Source organism: Gymnodraco acuticeps, unplaced genomic scaffold (genome assembly GCF_902827175.1).
Source record: "Gymnodraco acuticeps unplaced genomic scaffold, fGymAcu1.1, whole genome shotgun sequence".
NCBI classification, from domain to species: Eukaryota; Metazoa; Chordata; class Actinopteri; order Perciformes; family Bathydraconidae; genus Gymnodraco; species Gymnodraco acuticeps.
In genome coordinates this window covers 359,465-382,989 of record NW_022992130.1, presented here as the reverse complement: position 1 = coordinate 382,989, position 23,525 = coordinate 359,465, and the positions used below count along the sequence as shown (strand labels likewise).

The window sequence follows — 23,525 nt, the reverse complement described above, 5'->3', positions numbered from 1 at the left end:
CACCCTGAGCGACGTCTTAAAGGCACAGAGCACCGTTATCAATGATTGAACTGTGCATATCTTATCAAAGTGAGTGAGTAACAACACTACACAATAACTTGTATCTATGCATCTTATCGTTGATTATAAATGATTATACTATTAATTAGTATTAATACAAATAATAGTTATGCAATTGTTACAGAGTTTATCGTCATAGTATGATATGAGTTATTGTTACTTTTAAAAAAAAAATCTCTTCAAAAATAAGAAAATGTAATTATGCAAGGACATTGTTTTAATTCCTACATACCTCTCATTAGCTTCAATGTTACTGCTCTCTATTTTTTTTTTTACATTAGCCTACTTTTGGATATACTTAATTTAACTGGCATTGTTGTAATTGTTTGCTATTTTGTCATAGTTAGTTTTTTTGTTCCTGATCTTAAAATGTACAGCACTTAATAACTGTATAGGGCTGTATTTTTATATTATTGTATTGTACATGTGATACTGGCTGTTTAGTACACATCGAACATATTCAAAAATATATAAATCCCACTGCTGAAAAATATACAAGTACATTTACTACACTGTGTAGAGTGTATCATGAGATAATAATATTTAGTCAAACCCTGCGTACAAAGTGTAGTTAGAGTTTAAAACTTGTTTGTAAAACCACATTTATTAACTGCCAAGAAGGTTAACAAAGAAGCTTTAACATAATTGTTTTGGGGTCTTCCCATAGGGTCTTCCTGAGAGAGTCAAGAGGAAAAAGCCAGGTAGGTCACCCATGCACAATTATAGGCCCATCGATCTTTGAACTAACCCTATCAGTAAAATACCTATAAAAGGTCATGCTTTTTGTCAAGTACTAAACTTGTAGAAAACCTATTAGGCCACATTCAATTACAGTCACATTTTGACAAAAGCACAGGTGTAAACAATCAAATTAATCATGGCTGGATTACATCTAATCCTCTTTAGGGAGACTTTATAAGAACTGAGTCATCATTAATGTTATTAGTAACATCTGTGTGTTTTTTTACTAATCAAACATAACACATACCAGCAATTATTAAGGCATAATTTAACCCAGTGAAACATTTGAATTTTGAGTTATTCAAAGTTATAAAAAGTTCCCTTCTGCTTCATTCCATCAATACATCAACATTTATTTTATTAAGACAAGTGTAAGTTATGTTCTAAAATTTCACAGATTTCCTACTGGCTCAGTTAGATGAATTCACAAATGTAATGCGGCAGTATTGCACTAGTGTCTTCAGGAGTGATTGTCTCTTTCATCCCATGTCAGTTGTATAATAAAATCAATCATTTCCCCCTTTTCTCTCATATTCAGATACCCTTACAAACATGATTGGATGGGGTGACAGTATATCTGTTGGAGTGAGTATTACAATTCATTTCAAATTCCTTCAAATCAGACAAAAGAGAGGTTGATAACACTGATCAGATAACCACACACTGATGCCGGTGGTGTTTTAGCGACGTTTCAGGTCAGCTATGACAGTGAGCGCTGCGTTCCATCCGGGAGAACCCATCACACCACCACCTAAAAAAACAGAAGACAAGAATTAGTCACTTGGTTCTGTGTTGGGAATCACAAACATTTACTAAGCATAACATAAAGTGACTTCATTTATTTATCATGAGCAGTAAGGATAAGATTTCATCCAAAGTTCCAAAGGTTCATAGCTGGGCTTTTCTAACACCAGAAAAAATAGCATTAACAAAATGTTGTACTTATAGTACACTATACACAAAAAAACAGCTGCATTTTCAGTTCAAAATTCAGTGTAAGCATTAAAAGCAAACCTGGATGACAGCCACTGCCACACAGATACAGCCCTTTTATTGGTGAGCGGTAGTCAGAGAGAGAGGGCAAAGGTCGTGCTAGGTAGAGCTGGTCCAGCGACATTGATCCATGGAAGATATTCTGTAAAAACAAAATGTTTATTTTAATTTTTCTTGGATAAATATGTAATGTTGTTAAGGGAAAAGTTAAAAGGCATTTGTTAAAAGGCAACAAAGTTGTATGCATTAATCCAAGAGTTTGTGTCACTCCACACTACAAATGTGAACTTTGGTACTGACTCCTTGGTTGTGGTAAATGTATGTAACCATTAACTGCTTATGCAACAGGTCTGTCCCTGAGCCGTTGGGGAATGAGAGAACACTGCAGAGGACGCAAATGACTTCCTCATACAGTGGACAGGTTTATCTGTCAAGCAAATCAACTGTGAATCAAAATTCAAATATGCTGCTCAGCTCTTAAATGTATGTTTTGTATGTACCCCTCCTGTGAGCCCAAAGATCCTCTCCAGGTCAGGTGGAGCCAGGATGTCCCGGCCCACCACTGAGGCTTTAAACCCTGGGGCGTATTTCTCCACCCAGTCAAATGCTGAAAAGATAGACAAACACAGGTTTGTTAATGAAACAGATGAATCATTATAGACTTCACTAGATACATTTTGTCCCCTTCGGAATATTTGAGACAGGATATATGAATGTTGGAATAGCATTTTATTTCTAGCTCTGCAATCATAACATTTACAAATATATATATATATATATATATATATATATATCAGTTTAATCACAGCATGCTAAAAAAAATTGTGTTTCGAACCAGTGTCTGCGTAGGCCTCTCTGTCCTGGTCAGTCCACTCCCTGCCCTCTATGTGGTAGGGGGTGTACTGGGTGAACAGGGACACCACATGGCAGCCAGGGGGAGCGAGAGTAGGATCCAACACTGAGGGGATGGTCATCTCCAGCATGGGTCTGCAGTAGCAGAGGGGCATGATGAGGTAATACGGTTTGAGTGAAGGATGATGAAAATTCTGGATATTTTGTAATAATATATTGTTGGAGCTATACCTCATTGATTATCATTTATATAATATAACTTGAGTATGAGAAGTGTTGGTTCTAGTGTACAGCATTGCAACAATTATGCAAAATGTATGTAAGTGTTGTTAATATTTAGTGGAGTAAAGGTACACAATTTACCTCAGAATTATAATGTATGTGTATAACATGTAAATACTGAAGTAGAGTACACGTATCGTAAAATTGTACTTAAGGACAGTACTTAAGTAAATGTGCTTAGTTACTTCCCACCTCTGACCACAGACATTTATTGAAGGCTTAGTGTTATCTGCAAGATAAGGATATGTGAACATCTTCACCCAGTTTGTTGTTGAGTCATGCTTACATCAATATGTGCAGGATCTACCTCAAGCCAAAAAATATAATAAATGCATATACATTATACAGACTTTAAAGGTGGGGTATGTAAATTTGAGAAACCGGCTCGAGATACACTTTTTGTTATTCCATGGAATGCTCTTAACATCCCGATAGCAATGAATATCTTAAGTGCTTTGACAAAAAATCCATTAAAAAATGTCATCTGTGGAAGCCGTAATACTGTAAAAAGCACGACCAATTATTTTAGTCGGCCCGGCTAAAATAACTGGATGGCCTACCTGCCTGTCAGCCTTCCATCTGTGCACAAACTTTTCTCGTGCCCTCATTGGTCATGTGCGCGTTTGTGTGTGTTGGAGGAGGGGCTCTATATCAAATTCTAGCGATCTCGAGCCGGTTTCTCAAACTTACATACCCTACTTTTAACTCTGAAATATATACTTGTCCGGTAGTGGCTCAGTCAGTAGAGGCTTGGACTGTGAGCCGTAGGGTCGTCGGTTCAAGTCCCCGAACAGACCTAAATATGGAGTGTGGACTGCTACTTGGAGAGGTCCCAGTTCACCTCCTGGGCCCTACCGTGGTGCCCTTCAGCAAGGCACCGGGCAACCCCCTTCCCCCCCCCCCCCCCACTCCAATTGGGCGCTGTACAATAGCTGCCCACTGCTCCTAGTACTAGGATGGGTTAAATGCAGAGGCCAAATTTCACTGTGTGCTCTGCATGTGTGAACATTAAAGAGGGGTTTCATCCCTCCGATTCTATCTATCTATTGTGATGTTCACTTCCAGTATATCTCTTGCATGCATTGGCAGCTAACAAACAGGGGGGTTTGATTGGTGATTGTTTAATCATATATAAGGATAACATGTTATGTGTCGAAAACTTTACTTGGAGTATACCTTGTTGAGGGACGTCCATTCACGGCCTCTTTGTAAGCAATCTCCAGCAGCTCCACGCTTTCACAGTTGAGATGGATAGAGCACTGATGATGGGGTCCAGGTTTATTATCTGGAGTTGGACATGCTAGGAAGTTTGGCAGCTTGTCCACTGCCACTGTAAAACACAGGTCACAGCAGGGAAAATGACAAGGAGTGAGAGTCTGCTCAGAGATGATGTGTCATTAATGGTCAGTAGCCTATTTATAAGCGTGTGCTAAGGTTTCAGTTGACTAAATAGTTGTATTACAATTAGGGCAACTCAGTGCACGTAATATGTCGCACCTGTTACACTATTAAAATCTCTTACGGTAAGACTGTTAAAATAAATTCTATAAACAGAGCAGAGTATCATTAAGTCTAAGAAGCAATGCACTCTAAAGAATCATCTGGGAGTCACCACTTCCTGCGTTATACACCCTACAGCTCTTGCTCTACTGTAATCAACAAGCAGGAGCTACAAACAGCACCACACAGGAAGCTGGGGAGCTCTAAACATCTTAGTTATGTGTGCTGTACACTGTTTTATAATACCCCAAACTTGAAACCTGTCTTTAGAGTCCCAAGAGCTTAGGCAGTGACATCATCTTACACTGTTATACTATAATAATGGATGACTTAGAGCAGATTCCTCTTAAGTCACTACATCTGTTTGACTTAGGGCCAAGTCTGCCTAACAAGTACCCATTTCTATGTGGCTTTCAAATTATGTATGTAGTGGCTAAGTACTCACACACTAAACAGACCAACAGTCAAAACACAACAACTACCAGATTATTATTTTAAGCACAAGCTCACTTAGTATGTAAACTGATTTACCATTGATCTTGGTCACAGGCGAAGTGTAGTCTATCTGATCTACGGCTTTGATGAACTCTGGAGATAGAGCTTCCTATGTTGAAAACAGGAAGTCAGAATAAATCACGTCTTGTGCAGAGCTCATATGTGCTGTTTTCTCTCTGTATTACCTGTGGTGTGAGGTTCTTGAAGGTAACATATGGTGTAGCATTTGACAAAACGACTTTACTGTGGATCTCTGTGCCATCCTTCAGCACCACACCCTTGGCAGCACCATCTGAACCCACCAGGACCTGTCCTACATCCTGCCAACGAAACACATGTTTATGCATAAAGACCGAAATACAGATGCTAGAATATAGTTTACACAAAATAAACTGCATCAAAGCCAGCATAAATAGTCAAAATCATCTTACCTTCTCAGTGAAAATGTCTACACCATAGGATCGAGCAGAATTAGCAATAGCGTTAGACACACCTCCCATGCCTCCCTCCACATAACCCCATGCTCCCATCTCCTTCTCCAACTCTCCCATCACATGGTGCAGGAGCACATACCTTCAAGACAAGGTTAGTGTTTCATTCAAAGCAGTTAAAATGTAGTTAAAAGTGTTTGTGTGCTATGGGATGTCCTAAAATGTGTCTCACCCACTACCAGGATTACTAGGACTTGTCATAGCTCCTATCACAGCATCAGTAGCCAGTGTTGCTCTCAGTGGCTCAGACTCAAACCACCGATTGAGGATCTAAGACTCAAAACAAAGTTAGTCAAAATGCGGTCAACTGAAAATAGCAATGAATGCGACTTTTAGTGTAAGCCATAGCAAACCTTTATTATTGGTGCAGTTATGATCTCATACAAGTCTGGAATATTTCTGCCAAGTCTCAGGCCTTTAAATACAAAAAACATGACTCATTTACTGCAAAACAAAATGAGTAGTAGCTGAATTTGAACTTGTTTTTCTGGCATTGAAAATATTTCCCAAACATGCATCCACCAACGCACCGCATTTGACAATAGGCTTAAGTGTTTTAGCTGCAGCCAGCCTCTTCCTTAGTGATCCAGTTGTAACACCTGGGATGTCTATGGGTGGAGCATCCAGGAGAGGGTGGATCGCTGATGCTAGCTTGTCAAGGTATGCAACAAATTCTGGAAAGGCCTGGGAAACATGTCAAAGAATCGGTGAAGATGAGGGTGAACACAATGTGGTCAAGTATGTGAGAACAAGGTCAATAAAGACAACTTTTTCAGTTCATACTGCTGTGACAATAGCTCAAATGCACGCTAAAGTGTTCAATGCAGAAAGATTCTCAATGCAAACAACAGTTTACTCTGTAAAAGTTAAATCACCTTAGCGTCCTTCTGTGAGAACTTGCCGATCTCCCTCAGATTCATGGCCAGATCTGCGCCCAGGGTGAGAGACCTCGGTGGGGCCCCGTTCACCCCATCCTCCAACATGGGAGTGAAAGCATGGGGGTCCCTCATATACACCTTCAGCCCATGTTTCTGAAAATATATGCAAACATGATGACTAACTCCTTTAAGCCTTGTCCAAAGTGAGCTGAGTGAATGTATTTTACAACTTTGCTTTGTCTACCTTAAGCTCCAATTCTGCTGTTATGTGAGGTCTTAATAAACTGAGCAGATAGGAACACCTGGAGAAGTGGAAACCTGCACAGGAGAGTATTGATAATGTAACAAGGACAACATTTATGCTTTGAAGAATGACTTGATAGAACACACATTAACAGTGTATGAAATAATACACTTATGTGTGTATCTGGGGTTTATTCAAGCCCTTTGTGTGTGTGTGTGTGTGTGTGTGTGTGTGTGTGTGTGTGTGTGTGTGTGTGTGTGTGTGTGTGTGTGTGTACATCTGTAAATCTGGATAATCCATAACACAGTGTCAATAGTATCCAGATGAAGTAAAAATAGTTCTAGTATGAAGCATCTGTGCATTATGATTTAAAAAGAAAGGCCTATGCAAGAAAACAAGTTTTGATTGTTTTTGTATTTTAACTTCAGTGACATCGACCCTACCAGGAAAGAGTTCTTCTGAAACAGCTGCTCCTCCCAACACATGTCTGCGCTCCAGGACTGCCGTCTTCACTCCTCCCTTCTGAAGATAGGCAGCCTACACACCCACCCACACACACCACACACACACACACACACACACACACACACACACACACACACACACACACACACACACACACACACACACACACACACACACACACACACACACACACACACACACACACACACACACACACACACACACACACACACACACACACACACACACACACACCAAGCAGAAGGTAAAAGTTTGCGGTGCCATATAATGCATTACAGCATATTGTAGGTGTGAAATAAATGCAGTAACTCACTGCCACCAGTCCATTGTGTCCTGCAATGAAATATGATATTTATCAGACAGTTATCCCGGAAATGCTAATTCCTCATAGAACAACTCTAAATAAAAGCTTCATTGACAATCAAAGTCTGTCAAGTTTATAATGTAAGTATGCAAGCTGCTCTCTTTTACTTTTTACAGCCAAGCACAATGAGTCCAAAGTTGAATAGTTGAGATACAACTTACAAAACGCAAAAAACATTGAAATAAGGAATTTTTGTCCGACAGGAATACGTTTGTACAAGCAAGAGATAAATACTCAATACAACATTTTTGTAAACTCAGCTGACACGATGTGTCAATGTTACAAAGAGGTCGTTGGATTGTTCTTATTGTAAGCCCGGTGTTTTCTGCACATTCCCCCAACAGTCGAAAGATCTCACCTCCCCCAATAACCAGAGCGTCATACTGGGATTTTAAAGCGGCCTGACTTGATCTGGATCTGGTCACAGTCCCCACAACAGCCGCAGCCCTCCGTAATCGATCAGTCCACATCACCGCTGCAGCCAGAGCAAAGGTTTGAGGAAAGATCCAAACTCAACCCCTCCTGTTTTCCCCTGCAGCTGGGGGAGTAGATCCGGGTTTCCACGCCACTCGTAAAGAGGTCTGGAGTAAGGGGCGGGAAGTGGTAGTTATTGGCCAGGGGGTTGATGTGCAGATATGGAAGAAGTAGAGTCTATTCATAACTTTCACAAGTACTTAAACGTAATCTAAAAGTCATGATTCAAAAAACTCAAAAAGTTAAAGTAGGCTACTCATTAAGCCAAATGCCCTATCAGGTTAATCGTAATGTATTACCGAATTATAATTAATGATGCTGTAAAGTGTACATATTTAGATATTTGATATTGTAGGTGGAAGGTGAAGATAATTTTAATATATAATTAATTTATGCTACTAGACACTTAGCCAATAATAATATGTTGTAATTGGATAATGTTGACTGAAGCAATTGAGGCTATAAACATCCATACATCCAATTTATCCATCAGCCTGCCATCATTCAGTTGTCCACTTGGTGGCATAGTTGTTTCACTTAATCCAGCTCCAAAGACCCTTGATGTTGTTGTTGGTTTTTCCAGAAATCAGCATTACGAAACACTAATTTGACTAAAATCTCATTGATTAATTTCACATATATTATATTGGTATTTTGTCGTATAAAATAAGGCTCAAGTGAGCAATCACTTTAAGAACAAAAAGCCTACCTCAGTAGTGTATATAGTTGTCAGACTTTCTTTAACAGTCTTTCAAGGTTTTGGGAATAATAGCTATACAAATCCACATGTCAGAATACCACAGGATTTACATATTTGCATGTCAAATTCCACAGAGCATTATGTACATTTTTTGTTAAAGTGTTTGTGTATATTATGTGTAAAAACAAATATGTGAAAGAAAATACACAACAATCAAAAAGGGCAATTAAAGCATCCTCTTTTAGCTGGTTTGGGGTTGGGCTCCAGTCATCTCACGGTAAGGACCCACCTCAAGAGTTTTAAGAAGAGCTCTTAACAAAGAAGGGTTTCTTAGTGCTGCTGTTGAAGATGTCATATTGGCCTATTGGTTCACTTACCATGCATTAATAAGATAAGAGGCCATATATCATCTCAGGCCTGAGCAGCAGGGAATAGACAGAGCCAAAGATCTAAGGAAGGAAGTGTGTTAATTGGTAGAAAAACAACCAAACACAGCATAACAGAATTGAGTTATCGGATCATATAATGTGGATTTTTGACTATGTTTTGCTTAGACAGTGTAAAATAATTCCTGAGGTTTATATAGACTGTGCACTCTCTTGGCGTAGGGAATTAAATGAGGCGTTATGGTGATCTAGAGTTTCCCGCTAGACCTAACATGCCTCTCCCTTGGTGTATTAGAGTAGCATTAGCTTCAGGGAAGAGATTGATGCTGATATGCTCTCTGCTTGGTTTTCCTTTAAGGAACGTCTGTGAACAACAGCCAATCAACCATAACTAGATCAGGAGCAGGAGATTTTGTTCTTGTAAGCAGAAATTAACACTTCATTCCCCTTTGTCGGCAGAAATTCAACACTACAACCCTTGAAGGCTCTCCCAGGCAATAAAGGAGAAAATGTAATTATGTTATAACAGTGCCGCACCAAAACACAATTACCAAATTTTCTGGGGGGGGGGGGAAATATCTCTATTTTTCTCCAGGCTCACTAGTGAGGATGAAAGACCTTAAGAAGTTATCGGATAGCTTTGGGAATTCCTTATTTTTAAAAATACAAGATGCTGTCTTATAAAATATTATAAAAGGTATTTTCTTAAGATCGTACTGCACGTCCTGAAAAGAAGAAATGACAAAAAGACAAATATTTCTTAGGTGTAATGTGTGTGTCTGTATAATCAGAATCAGAATAACTTTATTAGTCCCACAGAGGGGAAATGTGCATTGTTACAGCAGGAAAGAGCCACAGACAGCTTAATGTTACATATGTTTACTAAGTTATGATATAATAAAGAATATAATAAAAAAGTAAAAAAAAAAAAAAAATTCAAAATACAAATCCTGTAACAGTTCTTAGGATTTAGCAGCCAGGTATATATTACACAGTTATTAATGGAATATGTATATAATAATGTATATATTGCACATATAGCACATATTGCACATAGTTTGATGGTATTTAACAGCAGCAAGTTACACAATTTACAAAATACAAAATGCAAAAAACATACCTTGTAACGGTTCTAAGGATTTAGCAGCCAGGTATAAATTACACAGTTATTAATGGCATATATTACACATATTGCACATAGTTGATTGGTATTTAGCAGCAAGGGGTGATATAGTCTGTGTTGTGGTGTGTGTAGGGGAGGGGGGGGTCTACTAGGGGCTGTGCTGGTTGTATAGTCTGACCGCTGCAGGAAGGAAGGACCTGCGGTATCTCTCCGTGAGACAGCAGGGGTGCAGCAGCCTGTCGCTGAAGGAGCTGCACAGTGAGGACAGGGTGTCCTGGAGGGGGTGGGACATATTGTCCAGCAGGGAGGACAGCTTGGCTGCCATTCTCCTGTCTCCCACCACCTCCACAGTGTCCAGAGGACTCCCCAGGACAGAGCTGGCCTTCCTTACCAGTCTGTTCAAAAATGTATTGTGAACACTGATGTAGAGCTGAGACGAGTCTGTTAATCTATCACTTCATCAATGAGAAAATAAACTATCAACAATCGTAGACATTGATACATTGTTGATGTCATTTCTTAAGCAAAAATCCTGTAAAATGTGCTGATTCATTTGTGCATTTTTTTATTTGTTGTTGGATTTTATAGACTAAACCCTTAATCCAAAACAGAAACATCGATAATGAAAATGATTAATATAGGTATGCAGCCCTGATCAAAACCACACCAAGACACTTCACATTCTACATTGCAAACATGATGTGCTGTATGTTTATTAATAAGTTAGAAAATGGTTTTACCAATTGTAGCATAAATTACACTGTTAATAGTTTGTAATCTTTTAATGAAGTAGGCTATACAGACAATAAAGTACTTTGTATTTGAATCTCAATAACAGAGTTGATTTTCTTATGAACACATTGATAGCTACTACATATTTGTAAAACAACAACAACAACAACAACAACAACAACAACAACAACAACTGTATAACAGTTAAAATAGGCCATCAGTATTTAATGTATAGAAAAAAATGGAGAGGACTACGCAGTGTGAAAAGCAGAGGGCTGAATCACAGGTGGACCTTTACATAAGCTATCTACCAAGCCATTGGTATTCAACAGATATATCCGTTGAATAATTCTAGTTCAATAATTCCTGGATTGAACAACCAAGAGGCTGTACAATTTGAAACAGTAAATAATAGATATCAAACCATTTTTAATGAGATGTAATAATACTTTCAAAATGCTGATTATCCTGTGGAGAGATACTGATTTGAGTTTGGTTTCTATGTGTTTCTTTGTGTAAAGATTATGCAACATGGGTCAAATCTGTAGTTCACAACACTGTTAATAAGACTATAAACGTAGCATTAAGTGACACGTTAAGTGCCAACAAATACAACTGATTAGGTTATGTATTTAAGAAATATCGTTATTGATGACCTGCAGTGACCTATAGTTTTGATAGCTTTCACACATGCAGCCATAGTTAATGTGGTTAACATAGTTGAGAGTTAATGTCAACTGCATAGGTCAACTGCCTTATTATGACAGTGTTTGAAGTCTTCCCTCTCATGAGTGGCAGGTCTATAACCCAATAGCGTGAGTAGGACTAGACCATCGTAACCAATCAGAGCTCATTTCCTCATCGCGGCCTGTGCTGGGGCTTGTTGTGTATTTGTCCGCCACGGTCTCCCTTGCTTAGCCCTGGCTGGGAAGTAGCCTAATGAGGCGGGGAGGGAATAGTGTAGCAGGCAAGCAGCGTTAATACCTCCCTACGGGAATGTGAATCTTAAGGACTGATATCACCAACAAGACGCCGTATCTGCGTGTTTTGACATTTTACCTGGTTTCTCATGGAAGCAGATGGATTTGTGAGGAGGCGACGGATGACAGCGGAGACTACAGGCAATGATCCCGGGGTTGCTGGTGCATCTGCCGGGGCAGAAGTTCGATGGCTGGGGGGCAGATTCTGGGGAGTTTCGGAAACTATCGTGGGGAGCCTGTCACCCCGGATCGGAGGGGAAATGGAGCTGCAGACTGTTGATTTTAACCGTAGTGCACAAGATGCTCAAACAGAGGACTCTGAACCAGACTATGAGGGATTGCCACAGGGAGCCTCCACTAGCACCCACATGTGGGCTGGAGCCGTGGCCGGGATCATGGAGCACTGCCTCATGTTCCCCTTCGACTGTGTCAAGGTAGCTTAGCCAAGTGTGCACCGGCTGACCCAAAACTTTTTATGAATGTTCAGTGTTTCCACAGACGGGTGTATGTTTTGTTATGTGTGTGTTAATCCTTTAGCCAACGTGTTTGTTAGCATAGCTAATTAGCTTGCTCGCTGACCTAAACACGCTGTGGTGCAGACTGATTTGAGGACAAGGTCAGTTATCGTGTCACATCCCTACTAGCTAACTCGTTAGCATGCTAATATATATGCAGCTACTGGCTAACGTCAGTAGGTATGACAACCGTTAGTAGGGTCAAACTTAACACAGGCGCCCACTTGGTTACCTTAAACTACGAACTAAAGACAGTCAAAACAATCTGATGACTCAATGGATATAATAGTACGTCAATCATTAATGTGCATGTTACGTGTAAGCAAATCGGAGTTAACTAACTTTTCGTAGCGTTGATGAGAGTTATTAATTTGGTGCAACAAGAGTTCCAGGAGACCAAAGCTTTTTGTCTACAAATAACAAAGGGATTGTTTGACTGTTGTTTTTAGTAACTTATTATAATTACATTATGGAATGCAGTTTTGAGACCATTTGACCCCTGCAGTCCACAGTTTCAGCATCTCCTGACATTTTACCAAACACACGGTTTATTAGTTGTATGCAGTGTGGCAGCATGCCTAGTGCTTCACACACCAACACGAATTGTTTTCCAAGCTTTTTGATCACATGCAAGTCATTCAATTTCACTAGGTCAGTCCTTATCATGTGGTCTTCTTTGTTATATATGAGTTTATTTTTGCTTTTAACTCAAACATATTGAGGCAAAACCTATTGCCCCAAAAGCTCATCTAGATGGCTCTAGACATTGTATACAAAAGCACAGGGTTGGAAAAATGGGACAAGTGGCATTGAGTCAGCTGTCCTTGTCAGATTGAATAGCTTTACACATGCCCATGCTTTACACATGCCCATGCTTCATCCGTGTCTCTGCCACCTGTAGTCTATCTCTGTTGCAGCCTGTCCGACCTGAACCTGGAAAAAAACAATGTTTACAGAACCTTGTCATGTACACAGCTTCTGCCACACCACTTTAAGATCTCTGCATTTTTTCAAACAAGTAGAATAGGGGCATTGTGACTCAGCAAAAGAAAGCATACTGCTCATAGACAGATGAATATTTATTTACACAATATCTGAGATGCGTCTAACATTTGCTTGTAACTTTTTTATTCAAAAGGCTTCCTAATTGGAGGTTTCCCCCTACATCAAATAAAGAATTTTCCTCCTGTGAGATAAGCCTATCACTTAAGAGATCGCAGTGTAATTATAGTTTTAGAATAGGCTGTCATTCTCCCTTAATGTATCGCAAATCCCAGTAATTGGTTGGGATTTTGAAAGCGTGTTGCATTTGTAGCTCTGCCAGAGTCTGCACAGTCCACATGACTAGAATTTAAATTGTATTGATTCTTTCATTGAAAGAAGCCAACAAGTCTTTAGTGTTTGCTCCAATGTAGGGTAAATGTAGTGTTTGCATAGAGGACAAAGGTCAATATTTTCATCCTGTGCAAACATAGCATAGAAAAACCCACCAAACCAAACGCTGGACATGGAAGATGTCTATACATATGTTTGTATAGAGCACATATGAAGTGAATGATAAATCCAGCATTCAAATTACAGTTTACTTTTACTATCCTGCAAATATGTGATTTTCAATAGCGCCAGGAGTGAAGTAAGTTGATGCATATTCTCAAACGACTGTAAGATAGCTCGTTTTGGGCCCTGCATTCCACAGCTGTACTATGGTGTGACGTGAGGCCATGTTTATGCTTCGTTAGAGCACTACACGCACATAAACAATGGGGTGTAAGTTTGTCCATTCAGCTGGAAGTTTGGTATTTAGGGATTATGTGGCTGCTGGTTCCTTAGACACAGTGAGACCCCAGGTGACTCTCCAAATCTCAATTAGCTAGTGACAGAATCACAACTTAATTGCACTTGTTCATTAGATAATCTTTCTACCTTATCACTTAACTCAGCGTGCATGTGTGTGTTAAGAGGAATAGAGAAAGGTGTGCTTCAGGGTCAGTGGTAAAATAGGCTTACAGGAAGTCTGCTTATGTCCCCTTGTGACCTTGGAGCTTGTAACTCCATACTTCCTTCTATTCAATTATGCATGTACACAACACACAATGCACCTCATTTCCCTTAGTTGACCCCCTATTCACACCACAGTCTATTCAGGACCCTTTTCATTGCCATGCTTCTTTTTTTGTTAGGCATATGTATAATAAGAATAAAATGACACTTTAGATTGTGTATATATATATATATCTTGAGTTCATCTCAAATGTATTTCATCTACTGCTAAACGTAATACTGAGCACTGTTGTGTTGAAAGGGAGCAGCTTGTTGACTTTGAATTTTGTTACATTTCACCTTTTTATTATTTTCCAGACACGCATGCAGTCCCTCCAGCCCGCCCCTGCAGCCCGCTACAGGAATGTGATGGATGCTCTCTGCCGAATTATAGCCACAGAGGGAGTCTGGCGGCCAATGAGAGGGCTGAATGCAACAGCAGTTGGGGCGGGACCTGCCCATGCCCTCTATTTTGCCAGCTATGAGAAACTCAAAAAGACTCTAAGCGATGCCATTCACCCAGGGGCTAACAGTCATTTGGCTAATGGTACCATATAACATACATAAACACACTTTAACAGTGACATGTTAAAGATGTATACATCATGTTAAATTTGAGATCAATAGTATCACTAGTATAGGTTGATAATTAGGTCTCTAATTCCATCCATAATGCCAAGGATCACCAGTGTAGTCGTTATGAAGCTGATGATTTAATATCTGCAGGTGTAGCCAATTCTAAGAACCCCAAGCATGCCATCAAATTGGATAACTGCCTTTTCATAGCTACAGTTGTTCACTGTAAGGAAGTATCAGGGTCAGCTTTCAATCGGTTAATGGCTTTTATGAAACTTAAACAATTTTGTGATTGTGATTCAAGTACAGAAAGTCACATTGGCTACAAAATAGAAAGAGATTTAAAAAACCTTGTCAATCATTTTCCTTATTCCTTGTTCTCCCTACTGTCTCTCTCTCTTCCTTCTTTTCCAGTTTAGTGCAAGGCTGGGTAAGTCGTCTTTCTCCCATCTCATCTGCTCCCTCCACTGTCTATCCTCTCTTTTAAAGCTTTTGGTTAAATCTTTCAAAAGAGCAGTGAACTGTCTTGTCCACAAGGTGTCTCTCATTGCTCTGGTTTGGACACCTGAATTCAATCAGGTGTGATCTGTAGTGTTTGTACAATTTGCTAAGTTTCCTCTTATTATGCTACTATGATTTATTGTTTAGAGCATGACATCTGCTACTTTTAGGAATAAGGCATTCTATATTCTTCACCATTCTCTCAATGTTTATTAACTTCTTCCGTGTATTTGTTTCAGCAACAGCTGGGTGTGTGGCAACACTGCTTCACGATGCAATCATGAACCCGGCCGAAGGTAAAGGCAACATTTTACAGTACAATCCTTCCTATAGCTTCTAACTACTGCATTAGGACAGCTTTTTGTTATTCTCTCATGTAACAAAATCTTGCCATACAGAAGTTTCAGTAATAAAACATACAGGTGCCACGCCTTTGCCATCTTCAGATGTTGCCCTTAGCCCTGCAGTCTCACATATTGGCTTTCACAGCTGCCTCTTGTCCTCCTGCCCAAACATGTTAATAGAAGGACACTGGTCAGAGTCCTCGTGTGCAGCTGTTGGATGGGGTGCAGCTGTCTGAGCAAACGCAATTCGAGTGACACTACCTCTTTCTTTGTGTTTATTCAAACTGTGTTTTTAAAGAGAGATTCTCAAAGTCAATAGCTAACTAATCTTCTTTTCTTTTTCTATCTTTGCCATCCTCGTACTGCCAACCCTGGACACATTTGGACTGTCTCCAGTTGTGAAGCAGCGCATGCAGATGTATAACTCGCCTTACGGCGGCGTGATGGACTGTGTACGCGCCGTGTGGTATAAAGAAGGCTCTGGTGCGTTCTACCGCAGCTACACCACCCAGCTCACCATGAACGTGCCCTTCCAGGCACTCCACTTCATGACCTATGAGTACCTTCAGGAGCTGCTCAACCCCCACAGACAGTACAATCCCTTGTCCCATATGATCTCCGGAGCTTTGGCTGGAGCAATTGCAGCCGCGGCTACTACGCCTCTAGACGTCTGCAAGACCCTGCTCAACACCCAGGAGTCTCTCACCCTCCACTCCCTGTCTCCCAGCCAAGGCCCCGGACAGGGCCAAGGCCAAGGAGCCCACAGACAAATCTCAGGCCTTGCCCACGCCTTCCGGACTGTTTATAGGCTGGGCGGCCTGCCGGGCTTCTTCAAGGGAGTCCAGGCGAGGATCATCTACCAGATCCCCTCCATAGCCATCAGCTGGTCGGTCTATGAGTTCTTCAAGTATGGACTCACCAAGCACCAGAACGACAAGAGGAGATCGCAGTAGAAGGAGGCTGAGATTTAAATATCTCCTTGAGTTAATCTCCTATGATATTGTTCTGCCCTCTCTCTGAGGACAAGATCATGTCCATACGCACATAGAATCTGACTAAAATCCACCTCAGTTGTCCCATACTTAAACATAGCAAAAGTACAATTTCTGCTTCGCTTTTTCAATACCAGGTATGGTTTACGTTTTGTTTATTCTCTCCTTCAGTAGAAAACACTTTCACAATAATATAGAATTAGGTTTTTTAAGCCATTCTAAAGACCTCTTTGCTTTTCTAAGTTTAGGATTAATGTCAAGAACGCACAAGTTTTGAGTTGGAATGGTAGTCAGCAGAGGGCAGTAGTGTTAAATCTTTTAGTTTCATAAAGTTTGCTGTCCAGGAACCAGGTTTTTATTTTTGAGTAAATCTTGAGTTGGCTAATAAAAATGATATCCAGACCCTTTTCTGACAGTAATCAAACACGGGATAAGTTCACTTTTTAGTTTGGGCAACACTCAGGCTTTCAGAACTTTTTATCTAAGTATTTTTGATTTGATCTTATTTAAACTTTTTTCAGCCTATAAGAATACAAAACAAATTGCCCCTTGTCGACAACATGTTCTTACACACATTATTTTCCGGATCAGTACCCCAAAAATCTTTAGAGAAATGTAATGGAACCCTGCAAACTTGGCAACTCTAGGCCAAGAGCAAAATTATTTTGTATATCTTGATCAATTTAAGTAATTTACCATTAGTAGTTTATCATCGTAACCAAAGACCAGATTTTGGGTTCCCTTTTTCTTTTTTTAATTTTTTCCCCTGCTTTTTCAAATTTCCAAACGTTCCCTTGATATCATTTGACAGAATTGTATATATACACAACAAACATCCCATCGTTTTGAGGTAGTTGCAGAGTGCATTTAGATTATTTTAATTTTGTTTCTTTATTTGGTATTTTAATTTCGAGCAAATATTACTTTAAACTTTCCCTTTTATTTTATTTCCACATTTAAATGTTAACTCAACCCTTGGATCACCGAAATTCTCACCATTTATGCCTTGTGTACGTGTTTGGCAGACCATGGCAGCATTGAGAAGGCCAATTCTGTGCATTACCTGTAGCTATCAGCTTGTGAACTACTGAGTTTCCATATCTGTGCTTGACAGCAAAGGTTGTGTACATTGTACTGTGCCCACAATAAATCAGTATCCCACAAGCTATGTCTGTACCCCTCCCCCCTATTGAGTACACATAAATGGAAACGGTCATTCTTATTAATTGATGTCTCATTGTTACCGACACTGAATTGCACTCGTTGAATAAAGACTGAGCAGCGGGGCTCTACACACTGCTCATAAATGATGGGAGCACTCTTCTAATTTCTTTAAATGTTTCTGAATACTTTTCTATATGTGAAGATAGAATGTTCCTACCTATTCACCAGTCATTGCAAACAGGTTCATATTGTCATTATATTCCGGGTGCGTATAAAAGATCTTAAGTCTTTGTTTTCCTAGTGAATAGCAACTGAAAGAATGGGATTGATGAAAAGAAGGCAATGCCCTAAGCCACATATGACCTGCCAGTAGCACACAGTGAGTTTGTCTGGGTCTTCAGGTATTTATTTTTAGTTTGAGGCAGGTACAGTTGTTTAGTCTTGAACACAGGTGCAGATTTCAACTTTGACCTTCAAGACTGAAAGCAGAATTTGAACTTGTGGGCACACAGCACGGCATACAAACAGCCTGGAGAGGAATTCAGCAATTGATGCATGATAGGGTAAACTTTGATAATATAAGACTGCCGAAATTGACTTTAATTGAAAATTCAAACAAATATAAAGATCTATTTCTATTCTACTAGGACACTTGCAGCTAAAGGGCTTTTGAGGACTACTAATGTGAATGGTCAAAACTGCAGAAGAACTTCATTCTCTATTGGAAAGATTAGCTTTGAGAGATGTCCTCTCAATAATTAGTTCTAACTGTGTTGGAATAAAGAGATAGAGTCAAAAACAAAAAAATCTGTCTTTCATAAATACTTCATCCATGTTCAGCGAAAGATCCATGTAGACAGAAATATGATAATTCATAGCTATGTAAAAACATGGGTTTTCTGAAATTCCTTGCGTCACAAATTAATGTTGATTCCACAACACCATATCTTATTTTAGACTGGGAGAAAAACGTCATGTCAGTCCATTTTAAAGTTCCCTTAATGTATTCCAGTCACTCTAGCTAGAAGATATATGAAACACATGTACACAAAGCCCAAAATCCTTTAGTAGGAATCTTTAGACATTAGTTTTAGAACAGCAAGTTTAATGTTTTTACAACTCGTGGTGAGAAGTGAAAGCCTCACCACATCCGCGTCTGTATAAACTACCCCAAACACACAGACACACACATTCACACCCCAGCTTGTCAGGCCGACACCTGTTCAAACAGGGAGTGTTAATGAACCATACCTGTCGCCCTCTACCCAACTATCTATGCATGTACAATATGTGTGGCCTGTTAGAGTCATATGCTGATAGAGTGGTGTGTCGCTCTTTTTCACTCCTGATGATCAGCCAGCTAGAGCTTGTTCACTGTGTTTGCAGTAATGACTTGAACTGACTGACAAGCTTTACATGAGTAAGAACTATGAAATGGCATGAGTGTAGAAATACTGTGATGCAGTTACAGAGGGGCAACTAGTAGAAATTGAATGTGACTTTTCTTTCAAAGGTGTCTTTTATCTACTCTTCCTTAATGCGTTTTATTTCTATGTGGGTCTGTGTGTATGTCTGTCTGTGTGTATGTGTGGGAGACCTAAGCCTGTCTGGTGCAAATCCCAGCAGTCTGAGATGAGTAAACTATTTAATCTGGTCTATTGCCCCTTTCTTTCTCACTGTTTGTGTAAGAGAGAGTGTGTGTGTGTGTGTGTGTGTGTGTGTGTGTGTGTGTGTGTGTGTGTGTGTGTGTGTGTGTGTGGTGTGTGTGTGTGTGTGTGTGTGTGTGGGTGTGTGTGTGTGTGTGTGTGTGTGTGTGTGTGTGTGTGTGTGTGTGTGTGTGTGTGTGTGTGTGTGTGTGTGTGTGTGTGTGTGTGTGTGTATGTATATGTGTGGCATGTGGCCAAGGCCTGAACAGATTGACCAGTCGAATACGATTTTTGTATTCTTAGCAGCAGTCCCGGAAGTACTCTTATCTTTCAGTTAAGTAAAAATATGCATACTGTCACACATAGTTAATAGTATCTTGCAAGTGAAAGTATTAGCATTAGTAGTGATTGTGCATAGTGGTCCATTTAAAGATCAAATATGTTATGTATCTTGATTTTAAGTATTGATGCATTAATGTGATGCTCTATTATGTTAATGCTTTAGCTGGTAAAGGGGGAACTAGTTAGTTAGTAGTTATACACTGTGTATTATTAACCTAGGTCTGAAACTAGCTAACTCGTGTTATTAATTAAGTGTTGTTGATCAAAAGTATAAACTACCAGAAAAATGATAATGACAGTACAAGAAGTTTACATAAACACTTCACTGGCTATATGTAGGCTACGTTATATTCATTGATTTTACTGTGACTGTGATTGGTTTCCTGAAGATGCCGACAGCCAATTAAAAGCCTGGTTTATCGGTGTGGACGGGGTTGACCTTTGACAGGTGTGTGTAAATGTTTGTGTGAGGTGTGTGAGCTCCATGCTGGGCAAAGTTTGAAGGAGTTATGTCAAGAAATAAAGTATTCCGAGTCTTTGCAGTAAAAAAACAAGTTGTGGCTACTGTAAATAACATGGCAAAGTACAATACAGCAAGATATTTATCCCTAACGAAACATGCTAGCATTGGACTAGGCGTGTGGTGCAGTGGGTTGTGAGTTGGTATTCGGATCAGGAGGTCACAGGTTCAAACCCCACTGCAGTCAGCATGTCGTTGTGTCCCTGGGCAAGACACTTTACCCCAAATTGCTCCTGTGGGGATTGCCCACAGTATTGAGTATGTAAGTCGCTTTGGATAAAAGCGTCTAACAAGTGACATGTAATGTAAATGTAATGTAGTATGTTTAAATTGAGCTAACCAAAATAGCAAGAAACTAGTAGTAAAATAGGGTAATAATAAATTGATCTCCGGAATATAGGCTACTAATTCCATTTGTAAAGGGCATTGCCAGCCTATTCAACAAATACCAGGATTAACACGGAAAGGACTTCACTTCATGCCATTGGAACTGGAGATGGCAGATTCATTGGATTTATTCATATCCATAATCAACCCCAAGCCACGCGGCCCCCACCTTGTGATGAATGGAAGTGTGTCCCCCACGAGCCATCCAAGGTACAAATAAAATGCTATTTATACGTCCGCTGTGGCACCAATTACAAATAAATCTGATGCGGATTATAAAGGTGTTTGTCTCTATGCGCTGGTTTTGCATTGAGAGTATTTATGTGAATCTGTTTGTGAAGTGACATGAGATTGTGAACTGCTTGATGGGTTTGTTTTTTAAAAGTTTGTTTTTGTCTCGTTGGTTTCCATTTGGCTTTGTTGTGTAGTAGGCCTGAGGCCGATGCTTACAGAGCTACCTCCCGCCTAGTGCATGTTAGAGACTACTGTGCCAAGTCTGTGCTCATTCATTGTCTGATATTGATGAAAATAACACGTACTTTCTTTCATTTGTTTTTTGCCACAGTATAGTTTTTCTGTGAAAGAAAAGTCCATCAATTTGTTCATAGGGCCTGCCTAAATAATTCTGCCTAAACCACTGGTGCGTGTACGGGCATCTGTGTGTGTGTCTGTGGGTGGATGTGTGTGTGTGTGTGTGTGTGTGTGTGTGTGTGTGTGTGTGTGTGTGTGTGTGTGTGTGTGTGTGTGTGTGTGTGTGTGTGTGTGTGTGTGTGTGTGGGCTTCATTGAAGATTGAGGGAAAAAGACAGAGTGGGAGAGCATGCATGTATTATATAATATCCGTTATAAGTTAAATACAGGGGCAAGCAGTTTCAGTAGTTTGAAGGCATAGAGAAAATATTGAAAAAGTGAAAATAATACTGGCTTCTATACATTCATAAATATATCGCTTTCAAAGGTGTCTGGTCCAAAAGATTTTGAGGATGGATGATGGTCTTTTTTTATGGTTTCAAATTAAGGGAAACTTGAGGGTTTTACTCCTTTTCTGGCTTTCTTAATCAGCAAAGAGATAGCTATTTGGCACTTCAGTCATATCATATGGGGAGATCTTAATCTCAGTGTGTGTTTAAAAAAACGTGTATTTTGAGTCAGATAGTTGCTTTGTTCTTCCTCGCTCACTGACTGCTGGTCGATGACTTTGCCATGTTCCCAGTCGATTCATATTTTGGTCTGAATATCACACAGCTGCTGTTGTCTCCTTCAGTTGTTGCATTTGATGTTGAAAGGTCGGATAGGTTGGAGCCATTTTCAAGATGATCAGTTAAAACAATTCCTCAGTTTGCTTGTATGAGTCAATTCACAAGTTTAACAGTTTGTGTTCATATTGCTGTTTCTCATTTCTGCCACTCAGACAAAAGTACTTCCACTTGGCTAATGATAACAATGTTGCCTTAGTTCACATCACATCTATTTGTTTCTGCTGTTGTTAGTTCTCATGGATGTGTCATGTGTGATTAATGACAATTATAATGGGTGCTGTCAATTTAAGTGCTGCAGATCCAGACATAGACATAAATTGGCTTCATACTTTATTTGGAACCTAACCATCAGTTTATACAAAAGTGACACCTCTTCTTATTCTAATGTTTTAATTCACAAGTATAGCAAATATTCAACAACATTACATTAGCATTAGATATCTTTCTCCTATTTTGCAAATAGGTTTATATAAAGTTGCCTGGCATAATTGAGACCAGGCAAGGTTGGTTGGTTGATATGTATTTTATCAACCAACTATATCTGGTTTTTTCTCCGCTCTTCAAAGTAATTTAAGCTAGAGTGATTTGTCTATGAAGAGCTACTGTATACTGTAAGTCTTGTTGAAGATTACTTTAAACCTCTCTAACCCTAATGTCTCCTAATATAAGTTTTTATAACATTGTTTACAATTCCAATGTTGAGTCATAATCTTATCACATCAATTATACCTTTTAATCACTACAATAGAGCCTTTTAATTTGATACACAAGAAAAGATAGTATAAAGTGTACCACTCTGAAAGCTATAACTCTGTCAGTTCTAATTACTCTGAGTATTTACCAACTGGGTGTGTGCGCATTATTTAAGTGTGTGTGTGTTTGTGTAAACATAGATCAGTGGCTGATGCCGTCCAAGCAAACCTTAATCTATTCCTCTTCTTGACCAAATATTATTGCTATTTCAAGGCCATATTGTCTGACTTAATTTGAACACACATGCAAAAACACACTCTGTATCTTTCCTGGTGAATAATACTTGTGGATGAAGGGCTGGCACGCATATATACACTCCCTTGTGTATTGGTGTTAGCCCATGTTTTGGAAACTCAAGCCTCTGGTCAAAGCCCCTTACAGCAAGCACCTGTGGAAGGGTCTATTTCACACACGGTCACAAACACACACTCCAGGGGTACTTAGGAATGTGAACGCCTGAAGGACTCTTGTCCTCTACAACAACTCTCGCTCAGTCGCTCGCCTTCTCTTATACGCTCTCCTTATTTATGGCATCTTTTGTCAGATCTCTCTTCATATATTGAGCCAAATCATGACTGGACCACTCAACATGAATTACAGAGTGATGCAGGATTATGCCATAATGTCCACTTTATTCCATCCTTGGAAGCAGTTAATGGATGAGGTGCGATAACTAGCTCTTCGTCGAACTCACTGGGATACACAC

General features: G+C 39.7%; 2 protein-coding genes across 2 annotated transcripts; one reads left to right on the top strand and one right to left on the bottom strand.

Moving 5' to 3' along the window:
• Positions 1 to 645: 645 nt before the first annotated feature.
• On the bottom strand, positions 646 to 7,949 carry pyroxd2 (pyridine nucleotide-disulphide oxidoreductase domain 2). The gene is made up of 16 exons (XM_034203784.1): positions 7,745 to 7,949; positions 7,336 to 7,355; positions 6,980 to 7,073; positions 6,537 to 6,610; positions 6,290 to 6,445; positions 5,945 to 6,098; positions 5,768 to 5,829; positions 5,587 to 5,684; positions 5,355 to 5,496; positions 5,109 to 5,243; positions 4,960 to 5,032; positions 4,105 to 4,258; positions 2,630 to 2,781; positions 2,295 to 2,401; positions 1,816 to 1,936; positions 646 to 1,552 (listed from the first exon to the last, which is right to left on the bottom strand). Exons 1-16 carry the CDS (start codon positions 7,854 to 7,856, stop codon positions 1,482 to 1,484), a joined length of 1,725 nt encoding a protein of 574 aa, XP_034059675.1. The 5' UTR covers positions 7,857 to 7,949; the 3' UTR covers positions 646 to 1,481.
• A 3,719-nt stretch (positions 7,950 to 11,668) lies between these two features.
• Positions 11,669 to 18,064, top strand: slc25a28 (solute carrier family 25 member 28). The gene is made up of 4 exons (XM_034203830.1): positions 11,669 to 12,215; positions 14,655 to 14,883; positions 15,653 to 15,709; positions 16,154 to 18,064. Exons 1-4 carry the CDS (start codon positions 11,871 to 11,873, stop codon positions 16,708 to 16,710), a joined length of 1,188 nt encoding a protein of 395 aa, XP_034059721.1. The 5' UTR covers positions 11,669 to 11,870; the 3' UTR covers positions 16,711 to 18,064.
• The last annotated feature ends 5,461 nt before the right edge of the window (positions 18,065 to 23,525 follow it).